The 26,935-nt window shown below is 51.8% G+C and overlaps 1 protein-coding gene across 4 annotated transcripts in view; it reads left to right on the forward strand.

Moving 5' to 3' along the window:
- The window catches only part of ARRB1 (arrestin beta 1), a 182,488-nt gene that overhangs the window by 40,521 nt on the left and 115,032 nt on the right, over positions 1–26,935 (forward strand). For 3 of the 4 annotated variants that reach the window (XM_073333877.2, XM_073333850.2, XM_073333860.2), the window contains exon 2: positions 17,542–17,571. The exons of the other annotated variant lie outside the window; for it this stretch is intronic. In XM_073333877.2, the coding sequence (XP_073189978.1) occupies positions 17,542–17,571 (30 nt within the window). The remainder of the gene's footprint in view (positions 1–17,541; positions 17,572–26,935) is intronic. 4 annotated transcript variants of the gene reach the window in all.

Here is a 26,935-nt window from a genome sequence, read left to right on the forward strand (position 1 = left end):
CTATGATGGGGACACTAGTTCATCAGCAGCCACCCATTTGTTTCCCAAATTTAAAACAGGTAAAAGGAAACGCTTTTTTACCCCAGGCACAGCTGGCCTGTGGAACTCCTTGCCACAAGGACTGTGGCCAAGGAAGGAACACCTCCTTAGGTCATCCCATATCTGCCTATGTCAGGGTTGCAATCAGCTGGCTGCGTGCTGTCAAGAGACATGATACGAGGCAGGCCCCTGATCTGAGCTGGTGTGGCAATACTGGCTGATCCTAATGTAACCCAGAGGATAACATTTTCCTGCGAGTGAACTGTTCTGTAACGGCAGGTTATAACAGGGACGTTTTCCAGTCCCCTAGCCAAATGACCACTTAGGCAGATGCGTGTACTTTACCAGACTGGCAGCGTGTGCGCCTGTACGGACATACGCACCCCTGCCCTCTACTGGATGGAATCAGAACTGGCCGCTGTGTGCCACAGGCTCCGTACTGTTAATGGCCGAAGGAGATTCTCCTTTAACTGCAGCTGTGTGGCAGGAGGATCTCAGAGCCATCCCTTCCATCGCTGCGGAGTTCCAAGCGCCCGTGGCGTGAGGCACCCTCATTACTATGATACTTCCGGGGGGCTATCGACTTGGGACAGCGTACATGCGCACAGCCTGCAAAGAGTTAATCTGGGGAGCTGCTGTCAGTTGCCCCTCAACTACGGCAGCCTCCGTACCGCAGTGCGTAATTGCGGCTGGGGGTCGGCCTGGAGGCTGCAATGTGCGGCTCTCTCATAGTGTCTCCAGCAAGGCAAGGGTTTACTGTGTCACATGTCACCTTCAGCGTTTCCTCTCGCTGAGCGGCTCGCAGCTGTTCCCTGTAACAGCAGCCCTCTTTGCACTCGCAGGTCGGATTAGATGGCCGGGAGAGGGAGGAAGCTTCTGAGTTAGCATTGCCATCGGAGTAGCTGGTGCCCCATCCTCGCCCACAGAGGGCGCTGGCATGGACTCGACTCCTGGGTGCCAGGGCAGCTCATGCTGATTGACGCGTCTGACCTGCTTGCGTGATTAGAACCGAGTTGCCGTTTTACAGCCAGATTTTCTCAAGCTCGGCGCCCTGGAGACAGATTTTGTGAGAGATCTCAGCACCCATTCGGACACCAAAGGAAGGGTCAGGTTGTCAGATGTGCTCGGCCCCCCGGCATGCGTTAAATCTTCCCCTTAAACCTGGTATGGTGTTCTTCTGCAAATCTAACCCCAATGGCTAACTGGATCAATCATGTCACCATCCAGTGGCCACAGCCTCCAGCAGTAAGAAATCCTAATGCCCTTGTCCCAAGCACAAATCTTGCATTGCTAGTATAAAATAATCCTATAACGTCACAGAAAGCAAATGCCAGGGCTCCACATTTAATGCGTCCCGGCACAAAGCCCTGCCCTGGGGAATACATTTGCAGGGAACAGCGCTGCACCACCAGACTGGGGGAAGGCGAACTGGCCCAATGGGTCTTTTCAGTCTCTGACGTCCATAACTCTGAAAGCAAAGGTTGTCTTCCCCAATTATTTTCTCATGGAAACAATGTAACCCAAACGTACCTGTCCTGTCTTGGGCACAATATAATGCAGACCCTTGTGTCAGCAGGCGACTGCTGCACCCAGAAGGGTAAAGCAATGGCTGTCCCATCTGAACAGATCTCACTTCTATTCTTAATCGATGTCCCATGCCTAGATGCTAGGGTGATGGGCACTTTAGAAATGCTGGTTAGTAGATGGGTGGGACTTACAGCTTGATTTTTCAGAGGTATTGCTCTCACGTCTTCGTGCTATCCAGAATTAAGGGGCTCCTGAACTAACTGAGCTTGCAAGGCTGAGTCTGTCTGGTAATAGACCAGGCCTGTAAAGCCATTGTCTCTTCATACTGTGGCCCAGCAGGTAAGAGGAAGAGGCTGTCAGATCTGAGATGCCCATCACAGTTCAACCAATTAGTGCCCTCGGCCATGTCTGTCTGCCCTAGGGAGGGGTGACCCTGGTGCCAGGACAGTCAGCCCTTCCCAGACTCAATCCAAACCTGCATGAAGGGCCAGCAGGGTTCAGCAAATGCTCTGGGTTCTTGCCCCAGCTCTGCCACTGATTTGCTGGGTGACCCTGAGCCAGGCTTGCTCACCTGGCTGTGCCTCAGTTTCTCTCTCTGTAAAACAGGGATGTTAATTCCAACCGACCTCAGCAGGAGCTAGATTTTCGACAGCGCAGATTTGACCTGGTGAAGCTGGTGTATGCTTAGCTCCCAATGTGTGTGTGAGGAGCTGGGGCTGCTTGCAGATATAGAGATGGGGTCCGCACCTCGGCCCGCCAGCCCTAAACCCACCGAGTTCTCCCGTCTGAGAGCATCTTTCACTCATAGAAAACAGCCGCCTGCAGTTACAGGGAGCCGTGATTGCAATCACTAAGTCTGGGTCTTACGGGGCAAGTGGGAGGGGCATGTGCAGACCCCACTTCGCATGCTTTAGTGGAGGAAATCTGGGTTTGAGAGCTGCACCCGCAGGCTGCCTGGCAGATGGTTTGTCACAGGTGCTGTTGGTGCAACAAGTCTTTGACAACGTGGTTTCTCTGCGCTGGGACACCCCTGAGCAATTTCCCCTTTGACAAACGGGCATTTTCTGATGGAAAAAAACATTTCACAGGCAAATGCTCAGCCGCCCCTAAGGTGGAACTCTCGCCTGCGTGTGCAGGAGGCTGGATTTGAACCAAAGCACTAAAAGTGACTGGCCTTTGGCAGTACCCAGAGCCATTCATCCGCTATCTGCATTGCCTTTGCCACACCTAACTTTATGGTCAATCCAACGATCTCCAGATTTCCGTCTGGTCTTTGATTGCTTCTCGCATGGAGATCGCCCTGCCAATAACCTGCGGTTATAGAAGGGGGTGGGGTAGTTTTAATTCATCAGCGTTTTTGGAAGTCCATCGAGCTTATAAATTATAGAGTTACCGGAACTTTTATTTCTTAAAGGGAGTATTGACGGGGGGGGAAAGGAACCGCCAGCATTAGAAGGCCTGTGCTGAACATACAGAAGGGGAGGGTGCTAGCAAAGAGATCTCTCCTCCAGCCCCAGAGAGCAATTCATAGTGCATCTGATGGCAACCAGGAATGTGAGCCAAAAAGGAAGAAGAGGAGCTGACGGAAGGGGGAAGAGGGAGAAAGCGAGAAGCGCAGTGTTGACAGCAAATCACCGGCCCTGGCCTAGGGCTTAGAAGAGCTTGGCTCTGCTGCCAATTCCCTGTGGGATCTTGAGTGAATCCCATAGGCCATTTATCAAACGTGACTGACAATTTTGGATGCCTCAGTTGTTGGGCACCCAAGTCACTGAGCACTTTTATGGAAGTTGGTTGCAATCGTTCCGTGCCTCGGTTTCCCCTGCATGAAACGGGGATGACAATCCTTCCTGTCTCATTCCCTTTGTCTGTTCAGATTGAGTGTTGCCAACTCTCCCAATTTCGCCCTGAGCGCTGTGATATCTGATGGTTTCCCTTCAATCCCCAGCTCCTGGAGTCATGGAATTATGTACAGATCGCAACTTTCATTTCTTAAAAATAGTAAAGGCCATTGCTAGCCTCCCTGGCTGTGTAAGAAAGACGGGAAAGGGGACATGAGTGCCCCCCAATGATCAAAAACCAGAAAGCAACAACCCCTCCCCAAACTGGTTATTTTAAGCCAATCTCAAGCATTTTGAATGTGGGGGGGTTGGCACTACTGTCAGCTGAGTGCTCTGGGGCAGGGTGTGTGAAGCACCTGGCACAATGGGGGGCTGATCTCTTTTCTTGGGGGGTGGGGCTCCAGAATATAAATGTTAATTCCTTTGGTATTGATGGCAAAGGACACTACTCAACACGATCTCCTCCACCCTGCTTTCTCTTTAAACTCATCTTCTCTTCGGGCTCATTTCCCAGGCTGAGCCCCTCCTGGTCCCCATGGACACTGGGCTCATCTCAAGGAGTGTCAGTTACACCAAAACAAATATCCCAGGGGGACAAAATGATCCGTGGGGGAAGGGGCTAAGAATGGGGTGCACAGGGCTTGTTTGCTTTGGGGCGAACTTGGGCACGGCCTTCCAAAAAAGGGCATGGTCCCTTGTCTCTTAGGGTACATCTAACGTCGCAGTTAGACACCCACAGCTGGCCTGTGCCAGCTGATTCAGGCTAAAGTGCTTGGGCCAAGGGGCTGTTTAATTGCAGTGTAGATGCTCCGGCTCGGGCTGGCACCAGGGGTCTAGGACCCTGCCAGGGGTGAGGGTCCCATAGCTTGGTCTGGATCCAGCCTGAGCCCAAATGTCTGTACTGCAATTAAACAGCCCCTTAGCCCAAGTCAGCTGGCATGGACCACCTGTGGGTATCTAATTGCCTTGCAGACGTACCCTCATACACGTGGGCCTGATTGAATGCCCATTGATGTCAGTGGCCTGGGTTTCTCTCCAAGAGCAAAAACGTCATGGTTGCAGCCAGCTGCGGAGTGTGTGTGTGGGGGGGGGGGCTGTTCTGCAACAGCTGCCCACCCCCCTCCCGGCCATGCCTCGCCTGGGGAAATTCACAGGCTCGCAGCTGGAGAAGCCGCGGCTGCAGCCTGGGTGCCGCTGCTGGTGAAGCGCGGCCAGCGACTTCCGCAGCACCTGCCGCTGGGGGATCTGTTGAATCGCTGCAATCGCTGGCCCAGCCCATGTGCCTCACCCCGCCCCAATACACCCAAGGGGAGAAGAGGAGGTCGGTTCTCCATGGCTCCGTTGATCCTTGGCCCCTCTGCTGGGCTTACCACCATGAGGGCCAAGTTTTGTGGCCAAACGCTAAGTACCTGGGATGGCTTATAATAAAACCGCAGCAGAGTGTAATACACGGTGTGCGTGGGAGAGAGAGAGGAAGCACGCTACCCTCGGCACCACGCCCAGAGACTACAACGCCTGCAGTTCTTCAGCTTGCATGGTGGGCTTTGATCCTGGCTGATGGTGACTGCCATGTCTGTATGAAGCCACGAGGCACTGCGATACCATACTTAGACCATTATAGCCGCACTGGGATTTTTATTTAAAAGTTTTAACTAGGCACAGTTAGATCTGGTACCTCTGATCCATCCCCTTTGAACTTGGATCTGGCTCGGATCTTTGCAGCTCAAACTTAACTCTTAACAATCTAGTTTCCACCCCATGTGACGTAGGGTGGTCAAGTGCCAGGTTTTTGACCGGAAAGTCCAGTTGCTGACATTCTCCAGTCAGATCTACTGACCACACACCCAGTGTCCAGTTACTGCAAGTGGGGGAGGCAGGAAGGTGCCAGGTCATCACCTGCTCCAGTCCCTACTCAGCTGGGGCCTACTCCTACCTTCATCAGTCGGCTGCAGCTTCCAGCCCCGGCTCTGCAGTCCTGACCTGGGGGGGGCGGGAGGGGAAAAGCAGCGAGCGACGGGGCGGGGGAGGCAGGAAAAGGAGTGGATGGGGTGGGGCCTCAGGGGAAGAGGCAGGGAAGGGGCAGTGGCTTGAGGGAAGAGGTAGGGCAGGGGCAGGGCTTTGGGGGGGGGAACAGGCGGGACAGGCGTGGGGCCTCGGGGGAACGGGCAGGGGCGGGGCCTCAGGGAGGTTCCGGGACTCCTGCTGGAGTGTCCAGGTTTTAACTATTACCAAGTTGGCAACCCTAATGTGACGTGTGATTCATTGTCCTCCTTTGCGACACCAGGGGCTGACGGGACAGGGGGTGAACTAGTGTGGCATTAGTTCTGTACAGCTGGACTGGGTTTCGTTAGTTCTGTGTGACTGGACTGAGTGTCAGACACAGAGATGAACATAATTTGTCGGGGAAGAGTCAACATGGTTTTTGTAAAGGGAAATCACGCCTCACCAATCTACTAGAATTCTTTGAGGGGGTCAACAAGCATGTGGACAAGGGGGATCCAGTGAATATAGTGTACCTAGACGTTCAGAAAGCCTTTGACCAGGTCCCTCACCAAAGGCTTTTAAGCAAAGTAAGCTGTTATGGGATAAGAGGGAAGGTCCTCTCATGGATTAGTAACTGGTTAAAAGATAGGAAACAAAGGGTAGGAATAAATGGTCAGTTTTCAGAACAGAGAGCTAAATAGTGGAGTCCCCCAGGGATCTGTATTGGGACCAGTCCTATTCAACATATTCATAAATGATCTGGAAAAAGGGGTAAACAGTGAGGTGGGAAAAATTGCAGAGGATACAAAACTACTTAAGATAGCTAAGTCCCAGGCAGACTGCGAAGAGCTTACAAAAGGATCTCTCAAAAACTGGGTGACTGGGCAACAAAATGGTAGACAAAATTAAATGTTGATAAATGCAAATTAATGCACATTGAAAAACATAATTCTAACTATACATATTAAATGATGGGATCCAAATTAGCTGTTATCACTCGAGAGAGATATCTTGGAGTCATTGTGGAGAGTTCTCTGAAAACATCCACTCAATGTGCAGTGGCAGCCAAAAAAGCGAACAGAATGTTGGGAATCATTAAGAAAGGGATCGATAATAAGACAGAAAATATCATGTTGCCTCTAGATAAATCCATGATACACCCACACCTTGAATACTGTGTGCAGATGTGGTCACCCCATCTCAAAAAAAGATATATTGGACTTGGAAAAGGTTCAGAAAAGGGCAACACAAATGATGAGGGGTATGGAACAGCTTGAGGAGAGATTAATAAGACTGGGACTTTTCAGCTTGGAAAAGAGACAATTAAGGGGGGATATGATAGAGGTCTATAAAAGTATGACTGGTGTGGAGAAAGTAAATAAGGAAGTGTTATTTACTCCTTCTCACAACACAAGGACTAGGGGTCACTGTAACGGGGTTCACTCACCACTGTGGCGTCCCCTGCTGGCTATCTTGGGAATTAGCTCTGTGCCCTCTTCAGGTGGTGTCTCGCCACTGTCATTCCTGCTCTAGGACCCACATCTCTCCAAGGACCGCGGCGTCCTCTTCAATGACACAGCCCTCCGGCTGTGCCGCACACTGTGCTCCCCCCTTCCGGGGGACGTGCAGTCCATTGTTCGGTCACTTCCCTTAGTGGCTACTGTGTCTCACTTCCCCGGTCCCTGCTAGCAGCTCTGCTCTGTCCAGGCCGCTGGCAGTTCTCTAAGCCCTCCAGAGACACAGTCCTTCCTCCCTGGGCTCCCAGCGGATAACTGCCTTCCTCTGCCCTACAACTCCCTTTTTATGTAGGCCTGCTTGGCCCTGATTGGCTGCTCCCTTCAGCTCTTCTCTGATTGCCTGCCTCCTGCGCAGCCTCCCTAGGGCTCTATTAACTCCCTAGAGCCCACTGTAGGGCAGGCACCCCATCATAGTCACCAAATGATATTAATAGGCAGCAGGTGTAAAACAAACAAAAGGAAGTATTTTTTTCACACAATGCACAGTGAACCTGTGAAACTCCTTGCTGGAGGATGTTGTGAAGGCCAAGACTTTAACAAGGTTAAAAAAAGAACTAGGTAAGTTCATGGAGGATAGGTCCATCAATGGCTATCAGCCAGGATGGGCAGGGATGGTGTCCCAAGCCTCTGTTTGCCAGAAGCTGGGAATGGGTGACAGGGGATGGATCACTTGATGATTACCTGTTCTGTTCATTCTCTCTGGAGCACTTGGCATTGGCCACTGTCAGAAGACAGGATACTGGGCTAGATGGACCTATGGTCTGATCCAGTCTGGCCATTCTTATGTTTAAGTCTAAGGAGAAGTGTGTTTGGGGGCCCCATGCTAGTAACTGGAGGACATTAGCTTGCATTACAGACTCATCCCATAATTCAGAACAATTGGCAGCATCTGACCTGAGTAGCTGGTAACAGGAAAGGCAAAGGGTATCGCAGGTCTGGACTGGGGATCAGCAGCAGGGCTCTGTGCATGAGTGGGGGGCTGAGGCCTGCAGGTGGAGACGGAGTTGCATTGGCAGAACTGAAGTGGGGAGCCCGGGACCAACGTAGCATCAACGGAGCTGCGTGTGGATCCAGGCCTGTCTGTCTACCAGGAGCCCCTCATCATGAGCTAGTTCAGCAGTGAAGGGCACTGACAGAACAATTTGGAGGGCCCAGACCTGCAGTGGGGGTGCAGCAGGCTGAGAATAAGGCCTGGTGAGGGCCCAGAACTGCTGCCAGTCAGGACTGCAGGTCACTGGACATCTCTGTACTTATATTATGCTGTTCAAGAAACTGCAGGTCCTCCCAGTGTGCCTGTCCTTCCTCAGTTTCTCCTCCCAGAATGTACTCGTGCAGGAAGTTTGTCCAGCAGCTGCCTGGCCCTAAGGTGCTACTAGGCCTCATTTCATGAGTGCTAAAAACGTACGAAATTCTCCCCGTAAAGGAAATAAATAAATCAGCAAAGGGATGAGAGAAGGGGCCGCCTTGCGCTCTGAATCGTGTTTCATCTATAGAAAATAATGAAAAACTTCAGCTGTAACGGCCCTTGGGGAATAGTCTGAGCCTTGTGGCTGGGAATGCAGCGAAATGTATTAACAATTAATAACACATGAAAGCAATAGCCTGAGCCATTTGATGCTTGTAAAAATTTGTTACTGAGCTGAATTTGTTCTCGTTTTGCCTGCTCCAGTAAGAGGTGTGGAGGTGCTGCACGATCCCCATTTGTTTGCTGACAAGCACCTCTCTTCAGCGATTGGTGGCTGAAGATGGCTTGGCTAAGCCTTTGGAGTGAGCAACGCAGTCATCTTGAACTCGCTTCAGGGCAAACTTTACAGCATGTCACATTATCCCTTACAATCCATAGGCAATACTTTTCTACACAATGCATGATTAACCTGTGGAACACACTGCCACTAGAAGGTATTGAGGCTGGGTGCTAAGCAGGAGTTAAAACTGGATCAGAAGTTTCCAGTTACATTTGACTGGATAAAAACATGGGTGGAAGGAACATAAATCCACATGCTTCAGGACATACACCAATCTCTAGCTGATGGTGGTCAGGAAGAAACTTCTCCTAAGAGAAGGTTATTGCAGAATTGTCTGTTTCAGGATTTCTTTCACCTCTATTTGAAGCATTGAAATCTGAGAGACAGGATACCAGGTTAGATGGACGACTGCTCTCATCCAGTGTGGCACTTCCTATGTCCCTATAAACATTGCTGGCAATGGCAATTGATGCTAGAGTTGTGTGAAAGTGCAAAATGTTGACATTCCACTTTGGGGCCTTCCATCTCACTTTTTTATTCCCTTTCGAAGGCCTGAGGTGGTGTGTAGTTTTGTTCTTTCATATAAAAGCGTGGAGAAAATGTGAATGATCTAGAGTTGGGGGGCTTATTCCTTGCACATCTGTGAAACGATCAATTCCACCTTTTCTTCTCATGGTGAATTGTTCAAAAACAGATCCCAGTTCCTATGAACCGTGCCCAGCACAATGGGGCTCTAGCCTCCAGGTACTTCTCCAATGCACTGGGTAAGCCAAGGGATGCACTTTACCTTCACAAGCATTTGCCAAAGAGTTTTTGTGACCACATTTTCAGCCTATGGGTCATTTGCAAACTGTTTGCTTCTCTGAGGCCCGTGACAATTTCTTGTCCAGTAGTCGTGGAGTGTGACTGGTCCTCACAAGAGGATGTGAATTGTAGCCAAGAATTTTGCAGGAAGTCAAGGAGGGATTGGTGGTGATATGGATAACGAGAACATCCAGCATTCTAGCCATTAGTGCTAAGAAAAGAATATTGGCAGGGAAATCAAACCTCATGTTTCAGGGCTTAAACCAATGTCTAAAGATTAGGGATCAGGAGGAGATGTTCATGAGGGGCAGATTATTCCACAGCCGCTGCTGCAGATCCTTCCGCCTTCCTCTGACTCATGGCTTGCTGGCTGCTGTCCTAGCAGGACACTGGCCTGGAAGGACTGATCCTGTCTGGCAATTCTGATATTCCTATCATGTGTGCCCATCACATATTTCTCTGGGGAAGAAGGTACCTTGCTTGCTCCACCATCTGAGCCCTTGGCATGGCCGGTCACACTGCCAGCCGCTGTTCCTCACCACCTGGGCACCCCACCAGTTGCGGTTCCTCTCTGCTGGCCACCCCGCCAGCTGCTGTTGCTCGCCACCTGGGCACCCTGCCAGCCACTCGTTCTGCTCACCACCTCACCAGCCACTCGTTCGCCGGCCGACTGTCAGTTACCTTCTGCTGCCACCTGCCTCTCTGCTGTGACCTCTACATATCATTCTCATAGTGATTGTCGGCTCCTTGCAGGCTGGGCAGAAACACCACCCCACTACCCGTGATTTCAGCTCTCCTTCAAGCACTTCAACATAACAAAAGGCCCCTAATGGAGCCCATTTAGCTCTATCTTTGAACAGTGGGGAGGAATAGATTAAATCAGACTGGGGACCCTTAGGGAGAGTCCACACCTCCTGGCTGGGACACCTGTCTCCACCCCTTTTACTGTCAAAGAGGGCTGGCATTCAAGCCCCTGGCTTAGCGGGTTCCTTTCAGCTGAGGGTGACCCCTCAATCAGGACAAGCTCAGCAGTTCTGCTCCCCTTTGGTCTTACAATGAAGGTAACAACATTTCACTACCCCTGCATACCATACTAATGTGATTTGTAACCCAACACCAGCCAAAGCTGACCACTTGGAGCTACACAGCTCCGGTCTGCTAGATACCTATGCAGAGTAGGTGTGTTCATGTAAATACAGTTTGTTCCTGAAGTCTTTCCCCCTCTGAACTAGTTGTCAGGGGAGAATTCATTCAGACCCTGATTACATCCAGAATTAACTGTTTCCAGGAACAAATCCACTGTTCCATACACGCCCCCAGAAATCACAGCCTAAGGTTTGGGTCGAGTGTGGTTCTGTTGTGTGGATGCTGGGATTGGCAGTGGGATTGGCTAAACTGGATCCCTGGGCTGGGTAAACGCTGCAGTGGAGACACCCTCAGAGGCCTATTTGAAGTACTGTTTCAAGCCCTGAATTCCCTAAGGGCTGGTCTGCACTGAAAACTTACATCTCTCGGGTGTGAAAAGTCCACATCCTGGATACGTGCAGCTATGCCAATCTAACCCCAGGTGTAGACAGCACTAGGTCATCATAAGAATTCTTCCAGCGACCTAGTTACCACCTCTCGGGGAGGTGGATTATGTACAGTGACAGGAGAATCCCTCCCATCTCTGTAGTGAGTGTCTACACTGAAGCACTACAGCAGTGCTCCTGTAGTGTTCTAAGTGTAGACGCAGTCTTAGACACCTGTATAGTCCTCCTCATGCACACAAACAGTCCCATGGAAATCAATGGGCTTGCCGTTCCTCTCACTTACAATGGTGACGCTCCATTAACTTCAGAGGAGTGACTCCTGATTCACGCTGGTGTAAAGGAGAGCAGAAACAGACCCAACCCAGAAAGAGGTCAGCAAGACTTTGAAGGGTTGGTCTCTTAGATCTGCAAGCTGTTAAAAGCTGTAGCTGTGATGGGACAGAGGAGTTGTTTGCGTTGAGACTGGGGTCACAGGAGCTTACTTGGGTGTGTTTCCTACACCACAGCTTTGTCCTTTCACAAGCACCCTCCCATGACCCCTGTTCAGAGCTGCTGTGGGAATGATACTGCACATGCTTCCCCCCTTCACAAGCATCTGGATGACAATGTTGTTTTGAAAGAGCCCAGCAAACTTGCTGTGCTTTATTTTAATTGTTTCCCAGGCCTGAAGTGCAGGAGATAATCTTCCAAGATAGCATTAATAGAATTGAAACGTAAGCACAGATTATCCAAGGACAAATCATTATTTGTGGCCTAATGCCAGGCGAGAAAGTTAATAGCATTGTAAATCAGGATGCACAAGGAGATGAAGATCTTTTCAGATCTTCTGCTTTCCTGTCTCCCTTTTTTGGGAGGTGTGGATGTGTTTGCATGTGTCTCCGTGGTCACAGCTGGGAGCTATCCCTGTAAAATATTCCTGGTGGACGGTTTTACAGTTCAGCCCTAGTTTGAAGTGGTCAATTTCTGTGGTCAGTTATACCATTGTCGATACAGGACTTAGACTGTTATGTCTCTGGGGCAGGGACCAACTTTGTGTTCTGTGTTTGGAGTCAGAGTCCCTGAGCAGTTGTACCAGTGTAACGATCTATTTGAGGTACTTCCATGGTTTCCATGGCTGTAGTGTCTGAGCACCCGTCAATATTTAATGTATTTATCCTCCCCCGCGCTGTGAGCTAGGGCAGCGCAGTTATTCAGGTGGTACAGATGGGTTCCCTGGCACAGTGAGACTAAGATCCAGATCGTTAAAGGTATTTAGGTGTCACGTCGCTAAGTGTTGCAATGCCTAACTGACTTAGGAGCCTAAGTCTTACTGAAAGACAATGGACATTAGGCTCCTAAATCAGTTAGGCATTGCAACATTGAGTGTAGACATGTCCAACCCAGGGCTCCCCTGTCCTAGTTTAGCACCATAACCACCGGGCCATCTTTCCTGCCAGAGAGGAGAACTGAGTTCCATGTCTGCACATAGAAGAGTATAGCACAAGTTTCTGACAACCTGCTTTTCAGACTTTCTGGGCGGGCCCAGCTCCCACTGACTTCCATGGGACTTGTGCGTGCGCCGAGATTCTGAAAATCAGACCCCAAGCGGCTCTCTTCGGCTGCATCTTCCCGAGGGAAACAGCGGTTTTATGAGCTCGCATTCACATCCTAGTGAACACAAGGCAGTTTGTTGTTTTCACCTGTATTCAAGCCTATGGGGAAACTGAGGCTTTAACTCACCTGCTAATTAGGCCTGGTCTATCCTACAGAGTTAGGTCGACATAAGCTGCCTTGCGTTGACCGACTATGGAAGTGTCTTCACTTCAATTTTTGACGTAAGGGCCTCCCTACGCCGATTTAGTAATGCCACCTCTCTGAGCGGCGTAGAGTCCAGGCCGATGTCATTGGGTCGATGCGCTGTCCGTGTAAACACTGTGTCGCTTACGTCGACTGTTCCTGGCTTTCAGGAGCCATCCCACAGTGCCCCACGCTGACAATACAACCGATACAAGCGTTCCGGGTGGGGATGCTCACCGCTGCCACAAGGAGCCAAGTGTCCACCCACACAAGCGATTTTATAACTGCAGTGGCTGTGTGCTGATGTACGTTAGGTCGCCGTAGTTTTGTAGTGTAGACATGGCCTTCGTGTGACAACCACTAACTGTCTGGTCTTCCCTAGACTTTTACCTTGAGTTGAGAACACACCCTTTTTCCCAGTGAAATCAAAGCCTGAGGGTGTGCCCTAGCTCCTCTGCACTCACTCCCCATGCGGACACACTTACTGTGCATTAAGTGTGCATTTGTGCACATTAGCTCAATGCACTTTGGAAGTGTATTAAGCTAAACCGCCCGAGGGCACTCACGGTGCAGCAGGAGTGTGGACATTGGAAGTTAGGGAGGAGTAGCTAGTGTGCTTTGAATGCAGACCTTGGCTCACTGCTCACTAACTTCCCCATGTAGACAAGCCCATGGTTACTGCAATAATGGAGTCTAGGGGCTCAAATCCTGATGTAACATTCTGTCCGAGGGCCTAGCCTGGCAAGGTGCACCATTAGTGGGCGTTAAGGAGGCTCGGGATTCCCCTGGAGAGGTTAGCAGTTGGTGGGGCTGGGCTCACAGCTGAGACACGTTGGCTGGGGCAACTTGTGGGATGCTTGCCCTGCTGCTACCCACCACACATTATCTCTCCACTCTGCAGGGCTCTTGCTCTGGGCACTTTTCACCAACCATCCACAGACACAAAATGTCACGAGCCTCACACTGCTCGCACCACAGCCCCTGTATTCTGTTCATGGGGGATTTTGTGCTGCGCCAGACGAGACCTAAGTACTGTTGTAATAGAAAAGAAAACTGGACAGGTGTGAGGTGCGTGTTCACTTCAAAGTAAAAAATACATAGGCCCTCGCAGCGAGCTGCTCAGGATAGATCAACGGTAATCAATACGCGCTTGTCACGGCTTTAACTCAGGGAATGGTTGGGCCAACTATCCTACAACATAGCAATGGGGGCAGCTGCAGGGGGTCCATGGTGGAGCAGTGTGTTGAAGAGGAAGTTCATATGAAAAAGGGTTTTTTTTAGTCCTGGTCTTATTGCCTGCTTCCTGGGAGGGAATTTCTGAGACAACAAAGTGTGAGCCCTCCTGTCTCAGGTGATTTCTTGTGGCTTCCGTGGAGGACTTCTCTGCTATTTTGTCCCATGTGTGTTTAATCACATTTTGCACCATTCATTCAGCACTTGATGCAAGCAAAGGCTTTCCCCACATTAGCTAGATAATGCTCCCTGTGATGACGGCACCGTTGGGAGGGGGGCTATAAAATTATCCCCATTTGACAGATGTGGGAAAGCAAGGGAGAGCAGTTCAGTGTCTGCCTCAGGTCAGAGATATGAGTCATTGTCAGAGGCTGGCTCCTGGCTCCCAGACCTTGCTTGGCCCAGCTAGTCACATTCCCCTCCTCGGTTAACCCTTTCCTCTTTATCTCACAGACCTCCCAGCATGCAGCACCCAAACAGAGCAGGCTTGTAACAGCCTTCCATGTGTTGGCTTGGGGGAGGAAATCTTATCAGAGCCTGATCTGTAACAGATTCCCATGTGCCTTCCACGTGACAAAGGTCCCTTCATCCATCTCTCTTCCCCTTGTCTCCTCACCTGGCTGCGTCTTATCCTGGCCAGTTTCCTCGCTGGAGGAGAGTGTCTCTGGGGCTTGTGAAGGGCTAGCAGGAGGCGGCCATTCCCAGGAGCCAGGTAACTCCTGGCTGTCACTGGTGCCTCTGTGCAGACAAGTCAGAAGACGTGGTGAGGCGGAGCAGGGCATTCTGGGAAAAGTGAGTTGACGTCCGGAGGAAGAATGGGAGTCTCTATCAAGCAGAGGGATACAGGCACAGGGCAGCATGTGGAAGGAGGGGTGGAGGCAGGCTATGAAGTGGGCTGTGGGTTATGAGGCTTGGGGAGTATTGCAGTAGCGGGTTATTTGTACTAAGTGCTGGCAAACTCCAAGGGAGAGAGACCTTTCCCTGAGGACCTTCCAGTCTAAATAGACAAGACAAAGGGTGTGGGGGAAACTGAGGTACAGAGAAGGGATGTGACTTGCCCAAGGTCACCCAGCAAGTTAGTGACTGTAGCAGGAATGAAACCCAGGTCTCCTGACTCCCTGGGCCCTACACACTGGACCATACTGCTCTGCAAGACCACCCACCACTTTAGTTCCTTTCAGGCCCAATAGAGCCTTTCCATTGGATGGCTCTTCAGTGTCCCATGGGAAAGACATTGAGCTCAGCCTGGTTCCCGAAGGCCAGGTGTTCCCACGGCAGCAGGCGGCCCCGGCAGGCTCAGTGCCAGGATTTGTTCCGGTTCACCAGCAGCCGAGAAACGCGAGTAAAGATGGAAAAACAACGTGAGTAATTTTTCACCCTGTCAGCTCCAATCTGAATGAGGCTGGAGACCAACCTCCCCCCGCACCCAGCGAGGGGTCCCACCAGGTCAGCACTGAGCCTGTTGGCAGGGGCCGATGCGGGGGAAGTGTGGGTTGCAGCCTGCGCCGGGCCTGCACGGTGGAGCTGGAAGGCAGAAAGCTCAGGCCTCCAGGGCTGTGGACCCAGCACCTTTTCTCCAGCCGGAAATTTATACTGGGCCTGATCAAAGCTCATTGACGTCCGTGGGTAATCATTCTGGGCTCTTAAAGGGAACAATGCTGGGTAGCTGTTTCTGGACCCATCAGCTGTTGCATGTTAATATTCCCCTGAGCTCCTCAACACCATCGTGTATTTGAAGTAAACAGACTAACCCCAGAGTCCAGGAGATTGTATCTGGCTGGGGGTGGCGCTGGGACGCCCTCTAATTTCGGAGTGTGCAATGCCTGCTCTTCGGTCGCCAACCATCATTAAGTCATTCCGTTGTTTTCTGAACAACGTCCAGGCTCTTTTGAAACGCACCGCGCGTGTGTCCGGGCGGGCGCGGGTCTCGGAACGCATCCCCAGCCTCGGTTTGCACAGCCCAAAGTCTGTGCTGCCTCCCGGATCGCCACCTCGTTGTGCCGCATCCCGTCCTTTCTCCTGCTGGCTGCCACGTCCTAAAGGAGCGAAGAGGGTGCATTTCAATGGCTGTCGTCTTCTTCCTGTGATTGTTTCCTCTTTGTCCTCGCTAGCACCGGTTCGTGCAAGAACACCCTCTCCTGGCATTTGTGTGGCCGATAGCTCCATAGATCCCTCTGCTGGCTTTTCTTTCTCGACTTCCCTTTTTCCAGTGCTTTTCCTTCCTACGTGACCACATTAATTCGAGATGCTGTTGTCAGGAAGCTTCTTGAACAGCAAGTTGCTCCTGAGCAGAAGTGTCTGCATTTTGCCTTGCTGTGTCAATGAAGCTCTGGCTGCATAATGAGCACCACGAATATCTGTGGTGGTGGGGAGATGTCCCTGGTCCTATTGAAGTCAGTGGTAAACTGCTCCCAACTTCATTCAGGGAGGTTTGCTACCCAGGCTTATATGGCCGCTGGTATCTCTGCTGAGTGCCAGGGTATGTGCAATTGTGATCCTTTCCGATGGGGACCTCTTGTACGGGACCAGGGTGAAGGCAGTCTGGCCTAACGGTCACAGCTGGGCTGGGGTAGGCGGTGAGCAGGGGTCGGAGAAATCGCTAGGGCCGGGTTCAGTAAGCAAGAGCCAGGGTCAGAGTCGGGCCAGGGCCAGAGATGGGAGATCAGAGGTAGTCCCTGGCTGGGGTTGCAGTCAGACTGGTGATCAGGAGACAAGCTGAAGTCTGCAGTCAGAGCAGGCCTGAAGTCTGTGTGATTGCCCAGATGCCTTCCTGGGGTTAACTAGTGTGTTGGGCAGTCAGAGGGCTGCAGGGTGCTGTCATTACGGGTCCTTCGAGAGGGGCTTCCTGCAGCGCCCACTCTCCTCAAGGCTCCCTGGCTGCGGCTCTGCCTTGCCCCCGGAGGTACCCTGGGGCCATCTGCTGTCCCAGGCTCTACAGATCGGGGTTCTCATCCATGGATCTTTACACCCCTCCCACTGGGAACGGGGGCCGTGCAGCTCGTTTGGTACGAGTCGCTGAACAGCCGCCCTGTCCTAGAGCAATGGCATGTGTCCGCTCCCGGAGCTGAGCTGGGAATCGAGAGGGGGAAGGCTCGGCAGCCTGTTACAAGCACTGCCCAGAGGCCTGGGACGCTCCAGGCTAACCATTAATGGGTGCCAAGGAAGAAGAAGGGACGTGTGGATCAGGCACTGGATGGAAAGCAGGGTTCAATTCCCAGCTGTGCCTCAGACTTTCTGTGGGTACCTCAGGCCAGTTCCGTGATCAATCTGTGCCTCAGTTCCCCATTTGTAAATGTGGCCGGTGTCCTTCCTTGTCTCCTGAGGGGCAGACCCAGCATAACCCAGTTGCTCAGATGTGGGGGTGTGGGGGGGCATGGATAGAACCTTTTATTCTCCTGTGATTGCTTTTATGTGTCTATGTACATTGCCTCTTGGATTCCTGACGCATTCGGAGTCCCGCGGAGTGATTGATGGGGACTTGTCTGACCTTTTGCTAATCCTTGTTTGGAGAGGTTTTGACCATGCTGTTTTCTGCCTTGCTTCTCAGTGGTAACGAGACGGCAGCCTACAAGTACAGGTACCGGCTTTTCTACCCGCGTGTCTGCATGCCTCACGGAATGCTGCATTTCGCCCCCCATTCAGTGCTGCAACCCCCCCCCCCAGCTAGTGTGGTCTACCTGAGCATACCTGGTCTATTGAGCACCTCTGCAGGTGTATTCCACCAGCACCGCTTAGGGCATTTCATGCATTTCGTGCATCTGGCGCATCTGCCTGGTCTAATCAGCGGCAAAGCTTTGAATTGCATTATAAATATTTGACTAATTGTCTGGGGTTTGTTCTGACACTGGGCGGCCTTTTTGCCAGCACGACACAGTTCTCGAGCTCGATCTCCCCTTCGTGATCCCACTGTGCACTTCATTGGTTTCCGTCTGTAAAAGGGCTTAGGCTGCAAACAGCCTGTGCAGATGGAAAAGCCCATCTGTCAAAAGGCCCCACCTTGTGCTTTCTGCCCGGCAAAGCCGTGGTGAAAGGTTCGTGTTTCTGCAAAGGGAGGGAATGGGCTACCACCGCCGGAGCAGAATAGCAGGGTGACACGCGTCTCCAGTGCTGTTACGGCAGGGACCTCATCCAACTGAATTTGACAGTAGGAGGAAGCTTGATGGGATGCTGCAAGCGTAGGCTTTTTCACTCCTGCTGAGGTCATAGTGTCCCGGCAGAGTCCCCAGTGGCTGTCTGAGGTGGCTGGTCTGGAGCAGGTCCTTTCTTAGACAGTGGGTAGCACAAACCATAGAGTGAAATGCAAAGGGAAACAGACCCTTTCAGAACTGTGACTAGGCTTGCCAGGCGTCCGGTTTTTGACCGGAACACCCTGTCGAAAAGGGAGCCTGGCAGCTCCGGTCGGCACTGCCGACTGGGCCGTTAAAAGTCCGGTTGGCGGCACACCGGGGGCCTGGGGCTAAGGCCGGCTCCCAGCCTGCCCTGACTCCACGGAGCTCCCGGAAGTGGCCACCAGGTCCTTGCATCCCCTAGGCGCATGGGCAGCCAGGGAGGCTCTGAACGCTGCCCCGGTCCCCAGTGCCAGTTCTGCAACTCCCATTGGCCGGTAACCGCGACCAATGGGAGATGCGGGGGCGGTGTCTGCAGGCATGAGGGCAGCACACAAAGCCTCACTGGCTGCCCATGTGCCTAGGGGCTGCAGGGACCTGGTGGCCGCTTTCTGGGCAACAAAATGTTGATAAATGCAAAGTAATGCACCCTGAAATACATGATCCCAACTATACATATAAAATGATGGGGTCTAAATTAGCTGTTACCACTCAAGAAAGCGATCGTGGAGTCATGGTGGATAGTTCTCTGAAAACATCCACTCAATATGCAGCGACAGTCAAAAAAGCGAACAGAATATTGGGCATCATTAAGAAAGGAATCGATAAGACAGAAAATATCATACTGCTTCTCTATCAATCCATGGTATCCTCGCGCTTTGCATGCAGATCTGGTCACCCCATATAAAAAAAGATATATTGGAATTGGAAAAGTTACAGAGAAGGGCAACAAAAATGATTAGGGGCATGGAACGGCTGCCATATGAGGAGAGATTAATAAGACTGTGACTTTTCAGCTTGGAAAAGAGACGACTAAGGGGGGTTATGATAGAAGTTTATAAAATCATGACTGGTGTGGAGAAAGTGAATAAGGAAGTGTTAGTTATTCCTTCCCATAACATAAGAACTAGGAGTCAGCAAATGACATTAACAGGCAGCAGGTGTAAAACAAACAAAAGGAAGTATTTCTTCACTCAGTGCAGTCAACCTGTGGAACTCGTTGCCAGGGGACTTTGTGAAGGCCAAAACTATAACTGGGTTAAAAAAATAATCAGATAAGTTCATGGAGGCTAGGTCCATCAATGGCTATTAGCCAGGATGGTCAGGGATGCAACCAGATGCTCTGAGTGTCCCTAGCCTCTGAGTCATGTTCTTAGAGTTCAGACCCAAGATACCTCAATGTTTTAGGGTGCCCAGCATCTGTTCTCAATGGTAGCAGATGACAGAACGAGGAGTAATGGTCTCAAGTTGCAGTGGGGGAGGTTTAGATTGGATATTAGGAAAAACTTTTTCACTAAGAGGGTGGTGAAACACTGGAATGCGTTACCTAGGGAGGTGGTAGAATCTCCTTCCTTAGAGGTTTTTAAGGTCAGGCTTGACAAAGCCCTGGCTGGGATGATTTAACTGGGAATTGGTCCTGCTTTGAGCAGGGGGTTGGACTAGATGACCTTCTGGGGTCCCTTCCAACCCTGATATTCTATGATTCTATGATTCTATGATCTAGGGGTTGGAGCCATCTGGCCATCCTTGCTTGCCATGTCACGCCCATCACTGTGATGTCTAAGTGCTTGTCGGATATATGTAAGTGACCGCAAGGTCTGGGTGGGTCTGTCTATACTACACGGAGAGCGTGCCTCCCAGCCTGGCGAGACAGACGGGTGCTAAAAAGTAGCAATCTGGACACTGGGGCAGGGGCTAGCCACCTGAGTCCACACCCAGCTACCCATTTGGTCCGAACTCAGGTGGCTTGCCCGAGCCACCACACATGCTGCAATGTCCACACAGCTCGCGCGAATCTGTCCTCCCAGACTGGGAGGCCCACTGTATGTGTCTCCCTCACTCCTGGAGGCAAGGTTACTGTTGCACTGTTTCACAGCTGTGATTTTGGGGGTGGCTACTGGGCGGGAAGGTCAAAGACAGGCTCGTCCTGCCCGAGCCAAGGGCAGTTCGTCCATGCTAGTCATGCCGGACCTGTCTATGGCATTTGATCTACTGCCAATCACCCAGTTCCCCTGCCCCCAAAGAGCTGCAGGGATGAATGGAAACGGCCTGACATAGCTCAGGTCCTTCCTCTCCAATGAAACTTCGAGGGTCGCTATGTTCCTTTGCCTCCAGCTTCCCACAGGGCTCAGGCCTCTCCTCCGTGTCGTCCAACATCTGTAGGAAGCCGCTGGGGGAGCTGGTGAAATGGCCTGGGCTGAAGTATCCTCAGTACATAGGCAGCAGCCCAGCTTGCCCAGTGCCTGGACAAAGTCAGCCCCTGGGTGGGGAGCAGCTGAATGCAAGCAAGGCTGAGGGGCGCTGCTCGTATGAGGACTGCGGACTTCCCATTGTGCAAGCTCATCCCTTTGGCTTAGCTCCCTTGTCCTTCGCACACTCCCGCACGCCCAGCAGCCTCACCACTCATCACGCTGTTACACCTCCAGCCCGGGAAGGAAGAAAGAAGGAGATTGTTGTTTTAATTTTTAAATACTTGGAGGCACCCGGCACTCCTGAGGCTCCTGTCAGGTGGAGAGGGTTATCTGGTTCTTCCCTTCCACTCCTGCGGACTGAATCCAGACACCGTGGCAGCCCCAGGGCTGGTCGAAGCAATTCTGATATTTCTCCCTGTCATTTGCACGAGCCCTTTGGCAAGGGCTTTGGGACCCACTCGGACGTCAAGGGCTGCACAGATGCAAGTCCGTCATCGTTGCCAGTCCAGCGCTGAACGATGCAACGCAATGGAGCTTCTGCTGCTTCCCACGGGAGGCCGTTTGACAGCCTGATGGATTGCATCTGAAAGGGAGCCTTCCCAAAACTCTGCTCACATTTTTTCTTTGCTTTATTAAACAACAACACTATCCATCTTCAGAGCATGTCACCAGCCTGTACAGGGACTCCTCACTTAATGTCGTCCCGGTTAACATTGTTTCGTTGCTACGTTGCTGATCAATTCGGGACCATGCTCGTTTAAAGAGGCGCAATGCTCCCTTCTAAGGTGGTTCGGCAGCCACCTGCTTTGTCCCCTGCTTGCAGGAAGAGCAGCCCGGTGCACCGAGCGGGTGGGGGCTTGGAACCAGGGTGGGCCGGCAGCCCCCCGATCCGCTCCCCTAAGTTCCCTTGCAGCAGCTGCCCAGCAGGCTACCAATGGCCCGCGGTTCAGCTGTCCCTCCCCCACAGTCCTGTGCTGCTCCTGCCCTCTGCCTTGGAGCTGCTCCTGGGATCCTCCTGCTTGCTGTGCAGGGGGAGAGGGGAAGAGGGGAGCTAATGTCAGGGTGTCCCCCTCCCCACTTACCCCTTCTCCATATAGAGCAGGGTGAAGACAGAAAAGGGCTCAGGACGGAGAAAGGGAGAGACCGCAGCTGCTGTCTCAACTTCCTGATCTTTTAAAAGGCAATGTACTTAGGGTGGTGTCAGCATACTTAAAGGGGCAATCCGCATCTCTCTTTCTCTTCTCTCCCACACACAGGGTGTGTGTCTCTGTCTCTCTCTGCCATGCTGTCTCCCCTCCCTCCATTCGTGCTGCCTTGTACAGTGTGAGGCTCCATTAACAACGAGTTAACCCTTGAGGGCTAGTTCATCATTTAGCAGCAAGGCATTCCCTGGGAAATATCCCACTGACTCCACCACCTCAACCAAGCTTCACCATCATCATTGCTGTGTACCAGTATTAAATTGTTTGTTTAAAACTTATACTCTGTGTGTGTGTGTGTGTGTATATATATATATATAATATAGTTTTTTGTCCGGTGAAAAAATTTTCCTAACCCACCCCCGCATTTAGATTAATTCTTATGGGGAAATTGGATTCGCTTAACATCGTTTCACTTAAAATCGCATTTTTCAAGAACATAACTACAACATTAAGCGAGGAGTTACGGTACGTGTTAATGCTTCACACCCCTGTGGATGAAGGATGTCCTGTAAGAAATCCATCACCACCCAGGGGCTTTGCAGTGAGGTGAAACAAGCATGGCTCTTTGGCACGTCATGGTGACAGCAAAGAACCAAACCCTTAGGTCACCAGTTGCTACAACTTGAGCTGAAGGAGAATCTGACCATTAGCGGTTAGCGATCGAGGGCCTGAGAGACACCCATGCACTAGAGAGGGGGCCATTGCTCATACACACTAACCAGGTGTGACGAGGTGGGGTTTTCCCCCTTGTTATGTTGCATGTGAGCCTTACTGTCCTGTATTAATACTGCGTGTACCTCAGTTTCCCTGTGTACTGCACCAATGCCTAGGTGGTGGGAATTGGGTGTGTGACTTTTCCTGAGGCGCTCAGGGGAGGTGAGGCTGCCCAGCTGCCTGCACATAAGCTATGGCCAATGCCAGTGGAGCCAGGGCAAAAAGCCTACCGTGGCTTCGGCCTTCCTGAGTCTGACCTCAGAGCATTCAGCATCCCCATTCACCGTGCGCTTCCCACAGCAAGTCCACCTGAGTCCTGACTGGCTTCTTGTAGAGCAGTTCCAGAGCATCGGCCCGGTGACACCAGGACATTACAGTATTATCCACATGGAGAAACTGAGGCACAGAGCAGTTACGTGCCTTGCCTGAGGTCACAAAGGCGAGTCCCTGTTAGAGCTGAGATTAGAATTCAAGTGCTCCTGCTTCCTTGTTCGGGGACTGGAGCACAGATCCCCAGCTGCATTCAGCGTGTGGACCCAATCGAGGACAGAGAGACTGGTATCCATCAGATCTCTGGATTCGTATGGGCTTGAGGAATAAAATCTCCAAGCAAGTCTTCACCAAGAGAAGAGACATAGTTTTAGGGCCCAGTGGTTTGTGGGTAGCTCCAGCCATTGCTCATTGCAAGCTGGCTGCAAACCACCAAGGGCAAGCTTTTGCTCAGCATCTTGGCAGCATGATCCAGTGGTTTCATGGATTACCAGAAGGTTGAGCATGCACCTTTAAGGACACCCACCCCGCTCCGAACGCTCAGAGGTATGGATTGTGGCTTGTGGCGAGATGGGCAAAAACAATAACAAGGGAGAGAATATCGCTGAGCGCTTATTTCTTTCTTCAAGGAAATCGTTCATTAACAAAAGCTATTCCCCAAGCACCAGCCCAGCAAGAGCCATGAAACCACTTACGGGGCATCCAGGCAGCCCGCTTCATTGTGCTTTCAATTTGTTTCCCTCCGTCTTTCGCCCACGCTCTCGTCCTTGTCCTCCGTGGCTCAGCGTTTTCCCCGGCAGAGGCTGCTTGCCCGGGGACCCACGCGGGAGGAGTTGGTGGCCTTCGGTTCGGTCCCACACCACAGACACCTGCCGCAGCAGCACGGCCGGTGACTGGACACGGCTCTGTTAGAGGAATGGGGTGGAGCAGGCGGTGTACTGGAGTGAATCGGGTTCAGTGTCATGTCTGCTAAGTGCATTTACGACCACAAGCTCTGCGTTAAACTGACTGCTTGTTCAGGCCTGGCAGAAGGGATCTATATGATCATCTAGTCTGACCTCCTGAGTAGCTCAGGCCAGAGGATTTAGTCCATTGACTCCTGCAGTGAACTAAATACATAGTGGCTGAACCAGAGTGTAGCTTTTAGAGAGACGTCCAGTTTTGATTGTAAGGCCTGATTTTCAGTGGGTGCTCGGCAGATCCTAAAGGCACGCCCCCTTGTAAGATGTCTCAAGTTGAGCACCCAAAATTTGAGGCACCTAAAGCCAGGCCAGGCCTTCACCGCTCTGTGCCTCCATTTCCCCAACTGTCAAACAGGGTGATAATGCAACCTCACCTTGCAGGGGAAGGGGAGGGGTCGGTGACAATCAGTTCATTACTGATCATGGGGCACTTAGATCCAGTGGTAACGAGGGCCGTGTAAGTGTCTAGCTCCCCGTCTCTTAACTGTGTCCATCTGTACGCGCAGTAGAAAGGTCACGCGCCAAAGGCACTGTGCATGCCAGCTCGTTCAGAGCTAGCGTGGGCATGTCTCTTTGAGCTGGGAATTCTCCCTCCAGCTCCAAAAGTAGGCAGACCCTTAGACTGGGAAAAGACCTGTTTAGGCATTTGTCACGTGTCCGTTTCCAGCCCAAATGGAAGTGCTCCATTCCCGAAGGCAACGCTGATGTCCCCAGAATGGCTATGTGCTGTCAGCTGCAGTCACAGGGAAAACATCTCAAAATGCTCGCCTCCGGGAGGCAGAGGGGAAACTCAGCAGCTGGTTTTCTGACACTGATCAATAGCGACAGTCCTGGCAAACTTGTTGTCCAGGAAATTCCACTTGGTTCTCAAAGAACTTTCTGATGACAAATAAACACCCTTGGAATGGTCTAACTTTCCCGCGCCCTGGAGCAATGACAGGAATTCAGATGGAAGGGGGCCGTTTATTCTCTTTCCAATAACAGCGTGAAACGTCGTTTTTTCCTCTCGCACTGAAATATTGGTTTGTAATCCAGACAGTATAAACAGGCATAAATCAGTCACTTCAGTAAATACAAACTGTTCATCAAATCCGTCAGTATCAAGAGCAGCTTATGTCATGGTTCGTGCTTTCATTCGTGCTGGAAGTTCTTATGGGACTTTAACAACCAGATACATTCAGCCTGACAGCCCTTGTTATTGGTATCATGGTAGCACACTGAACCCGTGACCAAACTCAGGGCCCTGTTGTGCTAGGGGCTGTAAAAAGAGACAGTCTGTGGCTGCAAAGAGCTTACACTCAATAATGAGGCAGATGAAGGGAGGGGAAACTGAGGCACGGTGATTTGCTCACAGTCATACGGCTCGCTCCTTGATTAACGAGGTCGTTGATCACTTGGTGATTGCCTGTTCTGTTCATTCCCTCTGAGGCACCTGGCGTTGGCCTCTGTCGGAAGACAGGATACTGGGATGGATGGACCATTGGTCTGACCCAGCGTGGCCATTCGTATGTTTTGATACAGTGGGTCAGCAGCAGAGCTAGAAAGGAAACGCTGCTCTCCTGATTCCCTCTCCAATACTGTCTCCACAGGACCACACTGCCTCTCACTGCCTTTGGGCCTGCAGCCAGGGGGAGGGCTGCCCCTTCTCCAGCTTCCCAGCAATACCACTTCTTCCATGGAAGAACTTGGACAGCTCTCCCCTCCGGCTGGTTCCCTTCCAGGGAGTGGCTTCATTTGCTCTGTTGACACCATATGATCAAGGTGTGAGAGGCAGGGACTGCTGGCCTGGGTCGCCTGAGATGGGGCAGGGTTACAAGAGGTGAATTGTTCCTGTGATGTCCACTCACTCCAGTGGATGCTGTCCTCGCATCTGGAGCCCATGGGTCTTGTAGAAACAAGGCATGGGTTGTGGGTGGCTGTTAGCGGGCGTGGGCCATTCCCTCTCTTGGTCTGGCCTGGCAGGCACCCTGTGGAGCAAACTGCACTAAACCCACCTTCCTAGAAATGCCACGAGCCGTCCCAGAGGCCCTGGCAAGAGCCGAGTCACAAGGGTGGGTCTGGCTCTGGATTTGGAGCCAGCCCTCCCAAAGGAGCCAGGGGCGCTTTATCGCAGGACTTCTGTTGGACCCATTTCCAGATCAGCTAGTGTTGGGATCAGAGGCAGGGAAATCCAGCTCCTGGTTCCCATGCTCACGTACAGCGCTGTGCACAGAATGGAGTGGGAAGCCAGGGCCATTGCGGGTTTGGGAAGCAGGACTTAAAGTAAGTGGAAGCTGTGGGTGGCCCTGCCCTTCTCTTTGGGTTGGCAAAGCAGCAGGCCCCTCCTCCTTGGGTGGGGTGGCGAGACCTCCCCCAGCTGTTTCTATCGGCTTTATGGCCTCCTCTGCCCCATGATCAGTGTGGAGAGATCAGAACCTGCTGCTGCTGCCAGGGGCTCCAGAAGCAGCAGACCTAGAGTTTGGTGAGAAGGGATGGGCCAGTGAAATTGTGTCTCCTGGTTCTGCAGTGCCACATTGGTCCAGGAGACCCCAGAACACGGCTGGTTCAGATCCAGGCTCCATCCCATTCCAAGCACCACATCCGATTGGGTGACGGGGAGGGGGTCCCAGTTTGGGACGGTCTATAGCTTTAAGGGAACAGGGAGCAGGCGCATGATTGCTAAGCAACCCTTTCCCCCCCCCTGCACGATGCAGATCTGGAAGAGCCCAGAGTTTGCTTGTCAGCAGCTTGAGATAATGGCGAGTGGTGCTGACTGTTCCGAATCAGACTGGGTTAAGAAACAGCCTTTCAGCCTGGGAAAAGCTCAAAGGGAAGAGATCTGGCTTGCTTTACCCCTGTACTGTTAAGGGAGATGTATTGCAAAAACACATCGCAACGTGTAAACCACCCGTGGGGGAGTTGCTTTCAGGGGTAGAACAGCAGTAAGGCACAGGTCAGGCTTTGCCGGGGGAAGAGTGGTGTCTGAACGGAGCAGAGAGCGAAGCCCGTCAGAGAGAAGAACACGGTGATTAAAAGCCAAGGAGGAATTGCTGTATTGGCAGAACCTAGAGGGAGCCGTTGTGTGGGGTTAGAGCTGTTTGAGCCAGTTTCTGCCTCGTGAAGCGAACATCCTGCCCTGAGATCCTGTATGTTTCCCTATGCAGGGACGGGCATGGGAATAAAAAATTGGCCACTTTTGGAGGGGCACGTTCTGTGCCCCACGGCCAGAGGAGCTGGTTCTCCTTCCCCGCCGCGGCCAGAGGACAACAGAGGTGATGATGGCTCCTGATGGGACAG

Source organism: Lepidochelys kempii, chromosome 1, assembly GCF_965140285.1.
Source record: "Lepidochelys kempii isolate rLepKem1 chromosome 1, rLepKem1.hap1, whole genome shotgun sequence".
Classification (NCBI taxonomy): domain Eukaryota; kingdom Metazoa; phylum Chordata; order Testudines; family Cheloniidae; genus Lepidochelys; species Lepidochelys kempii.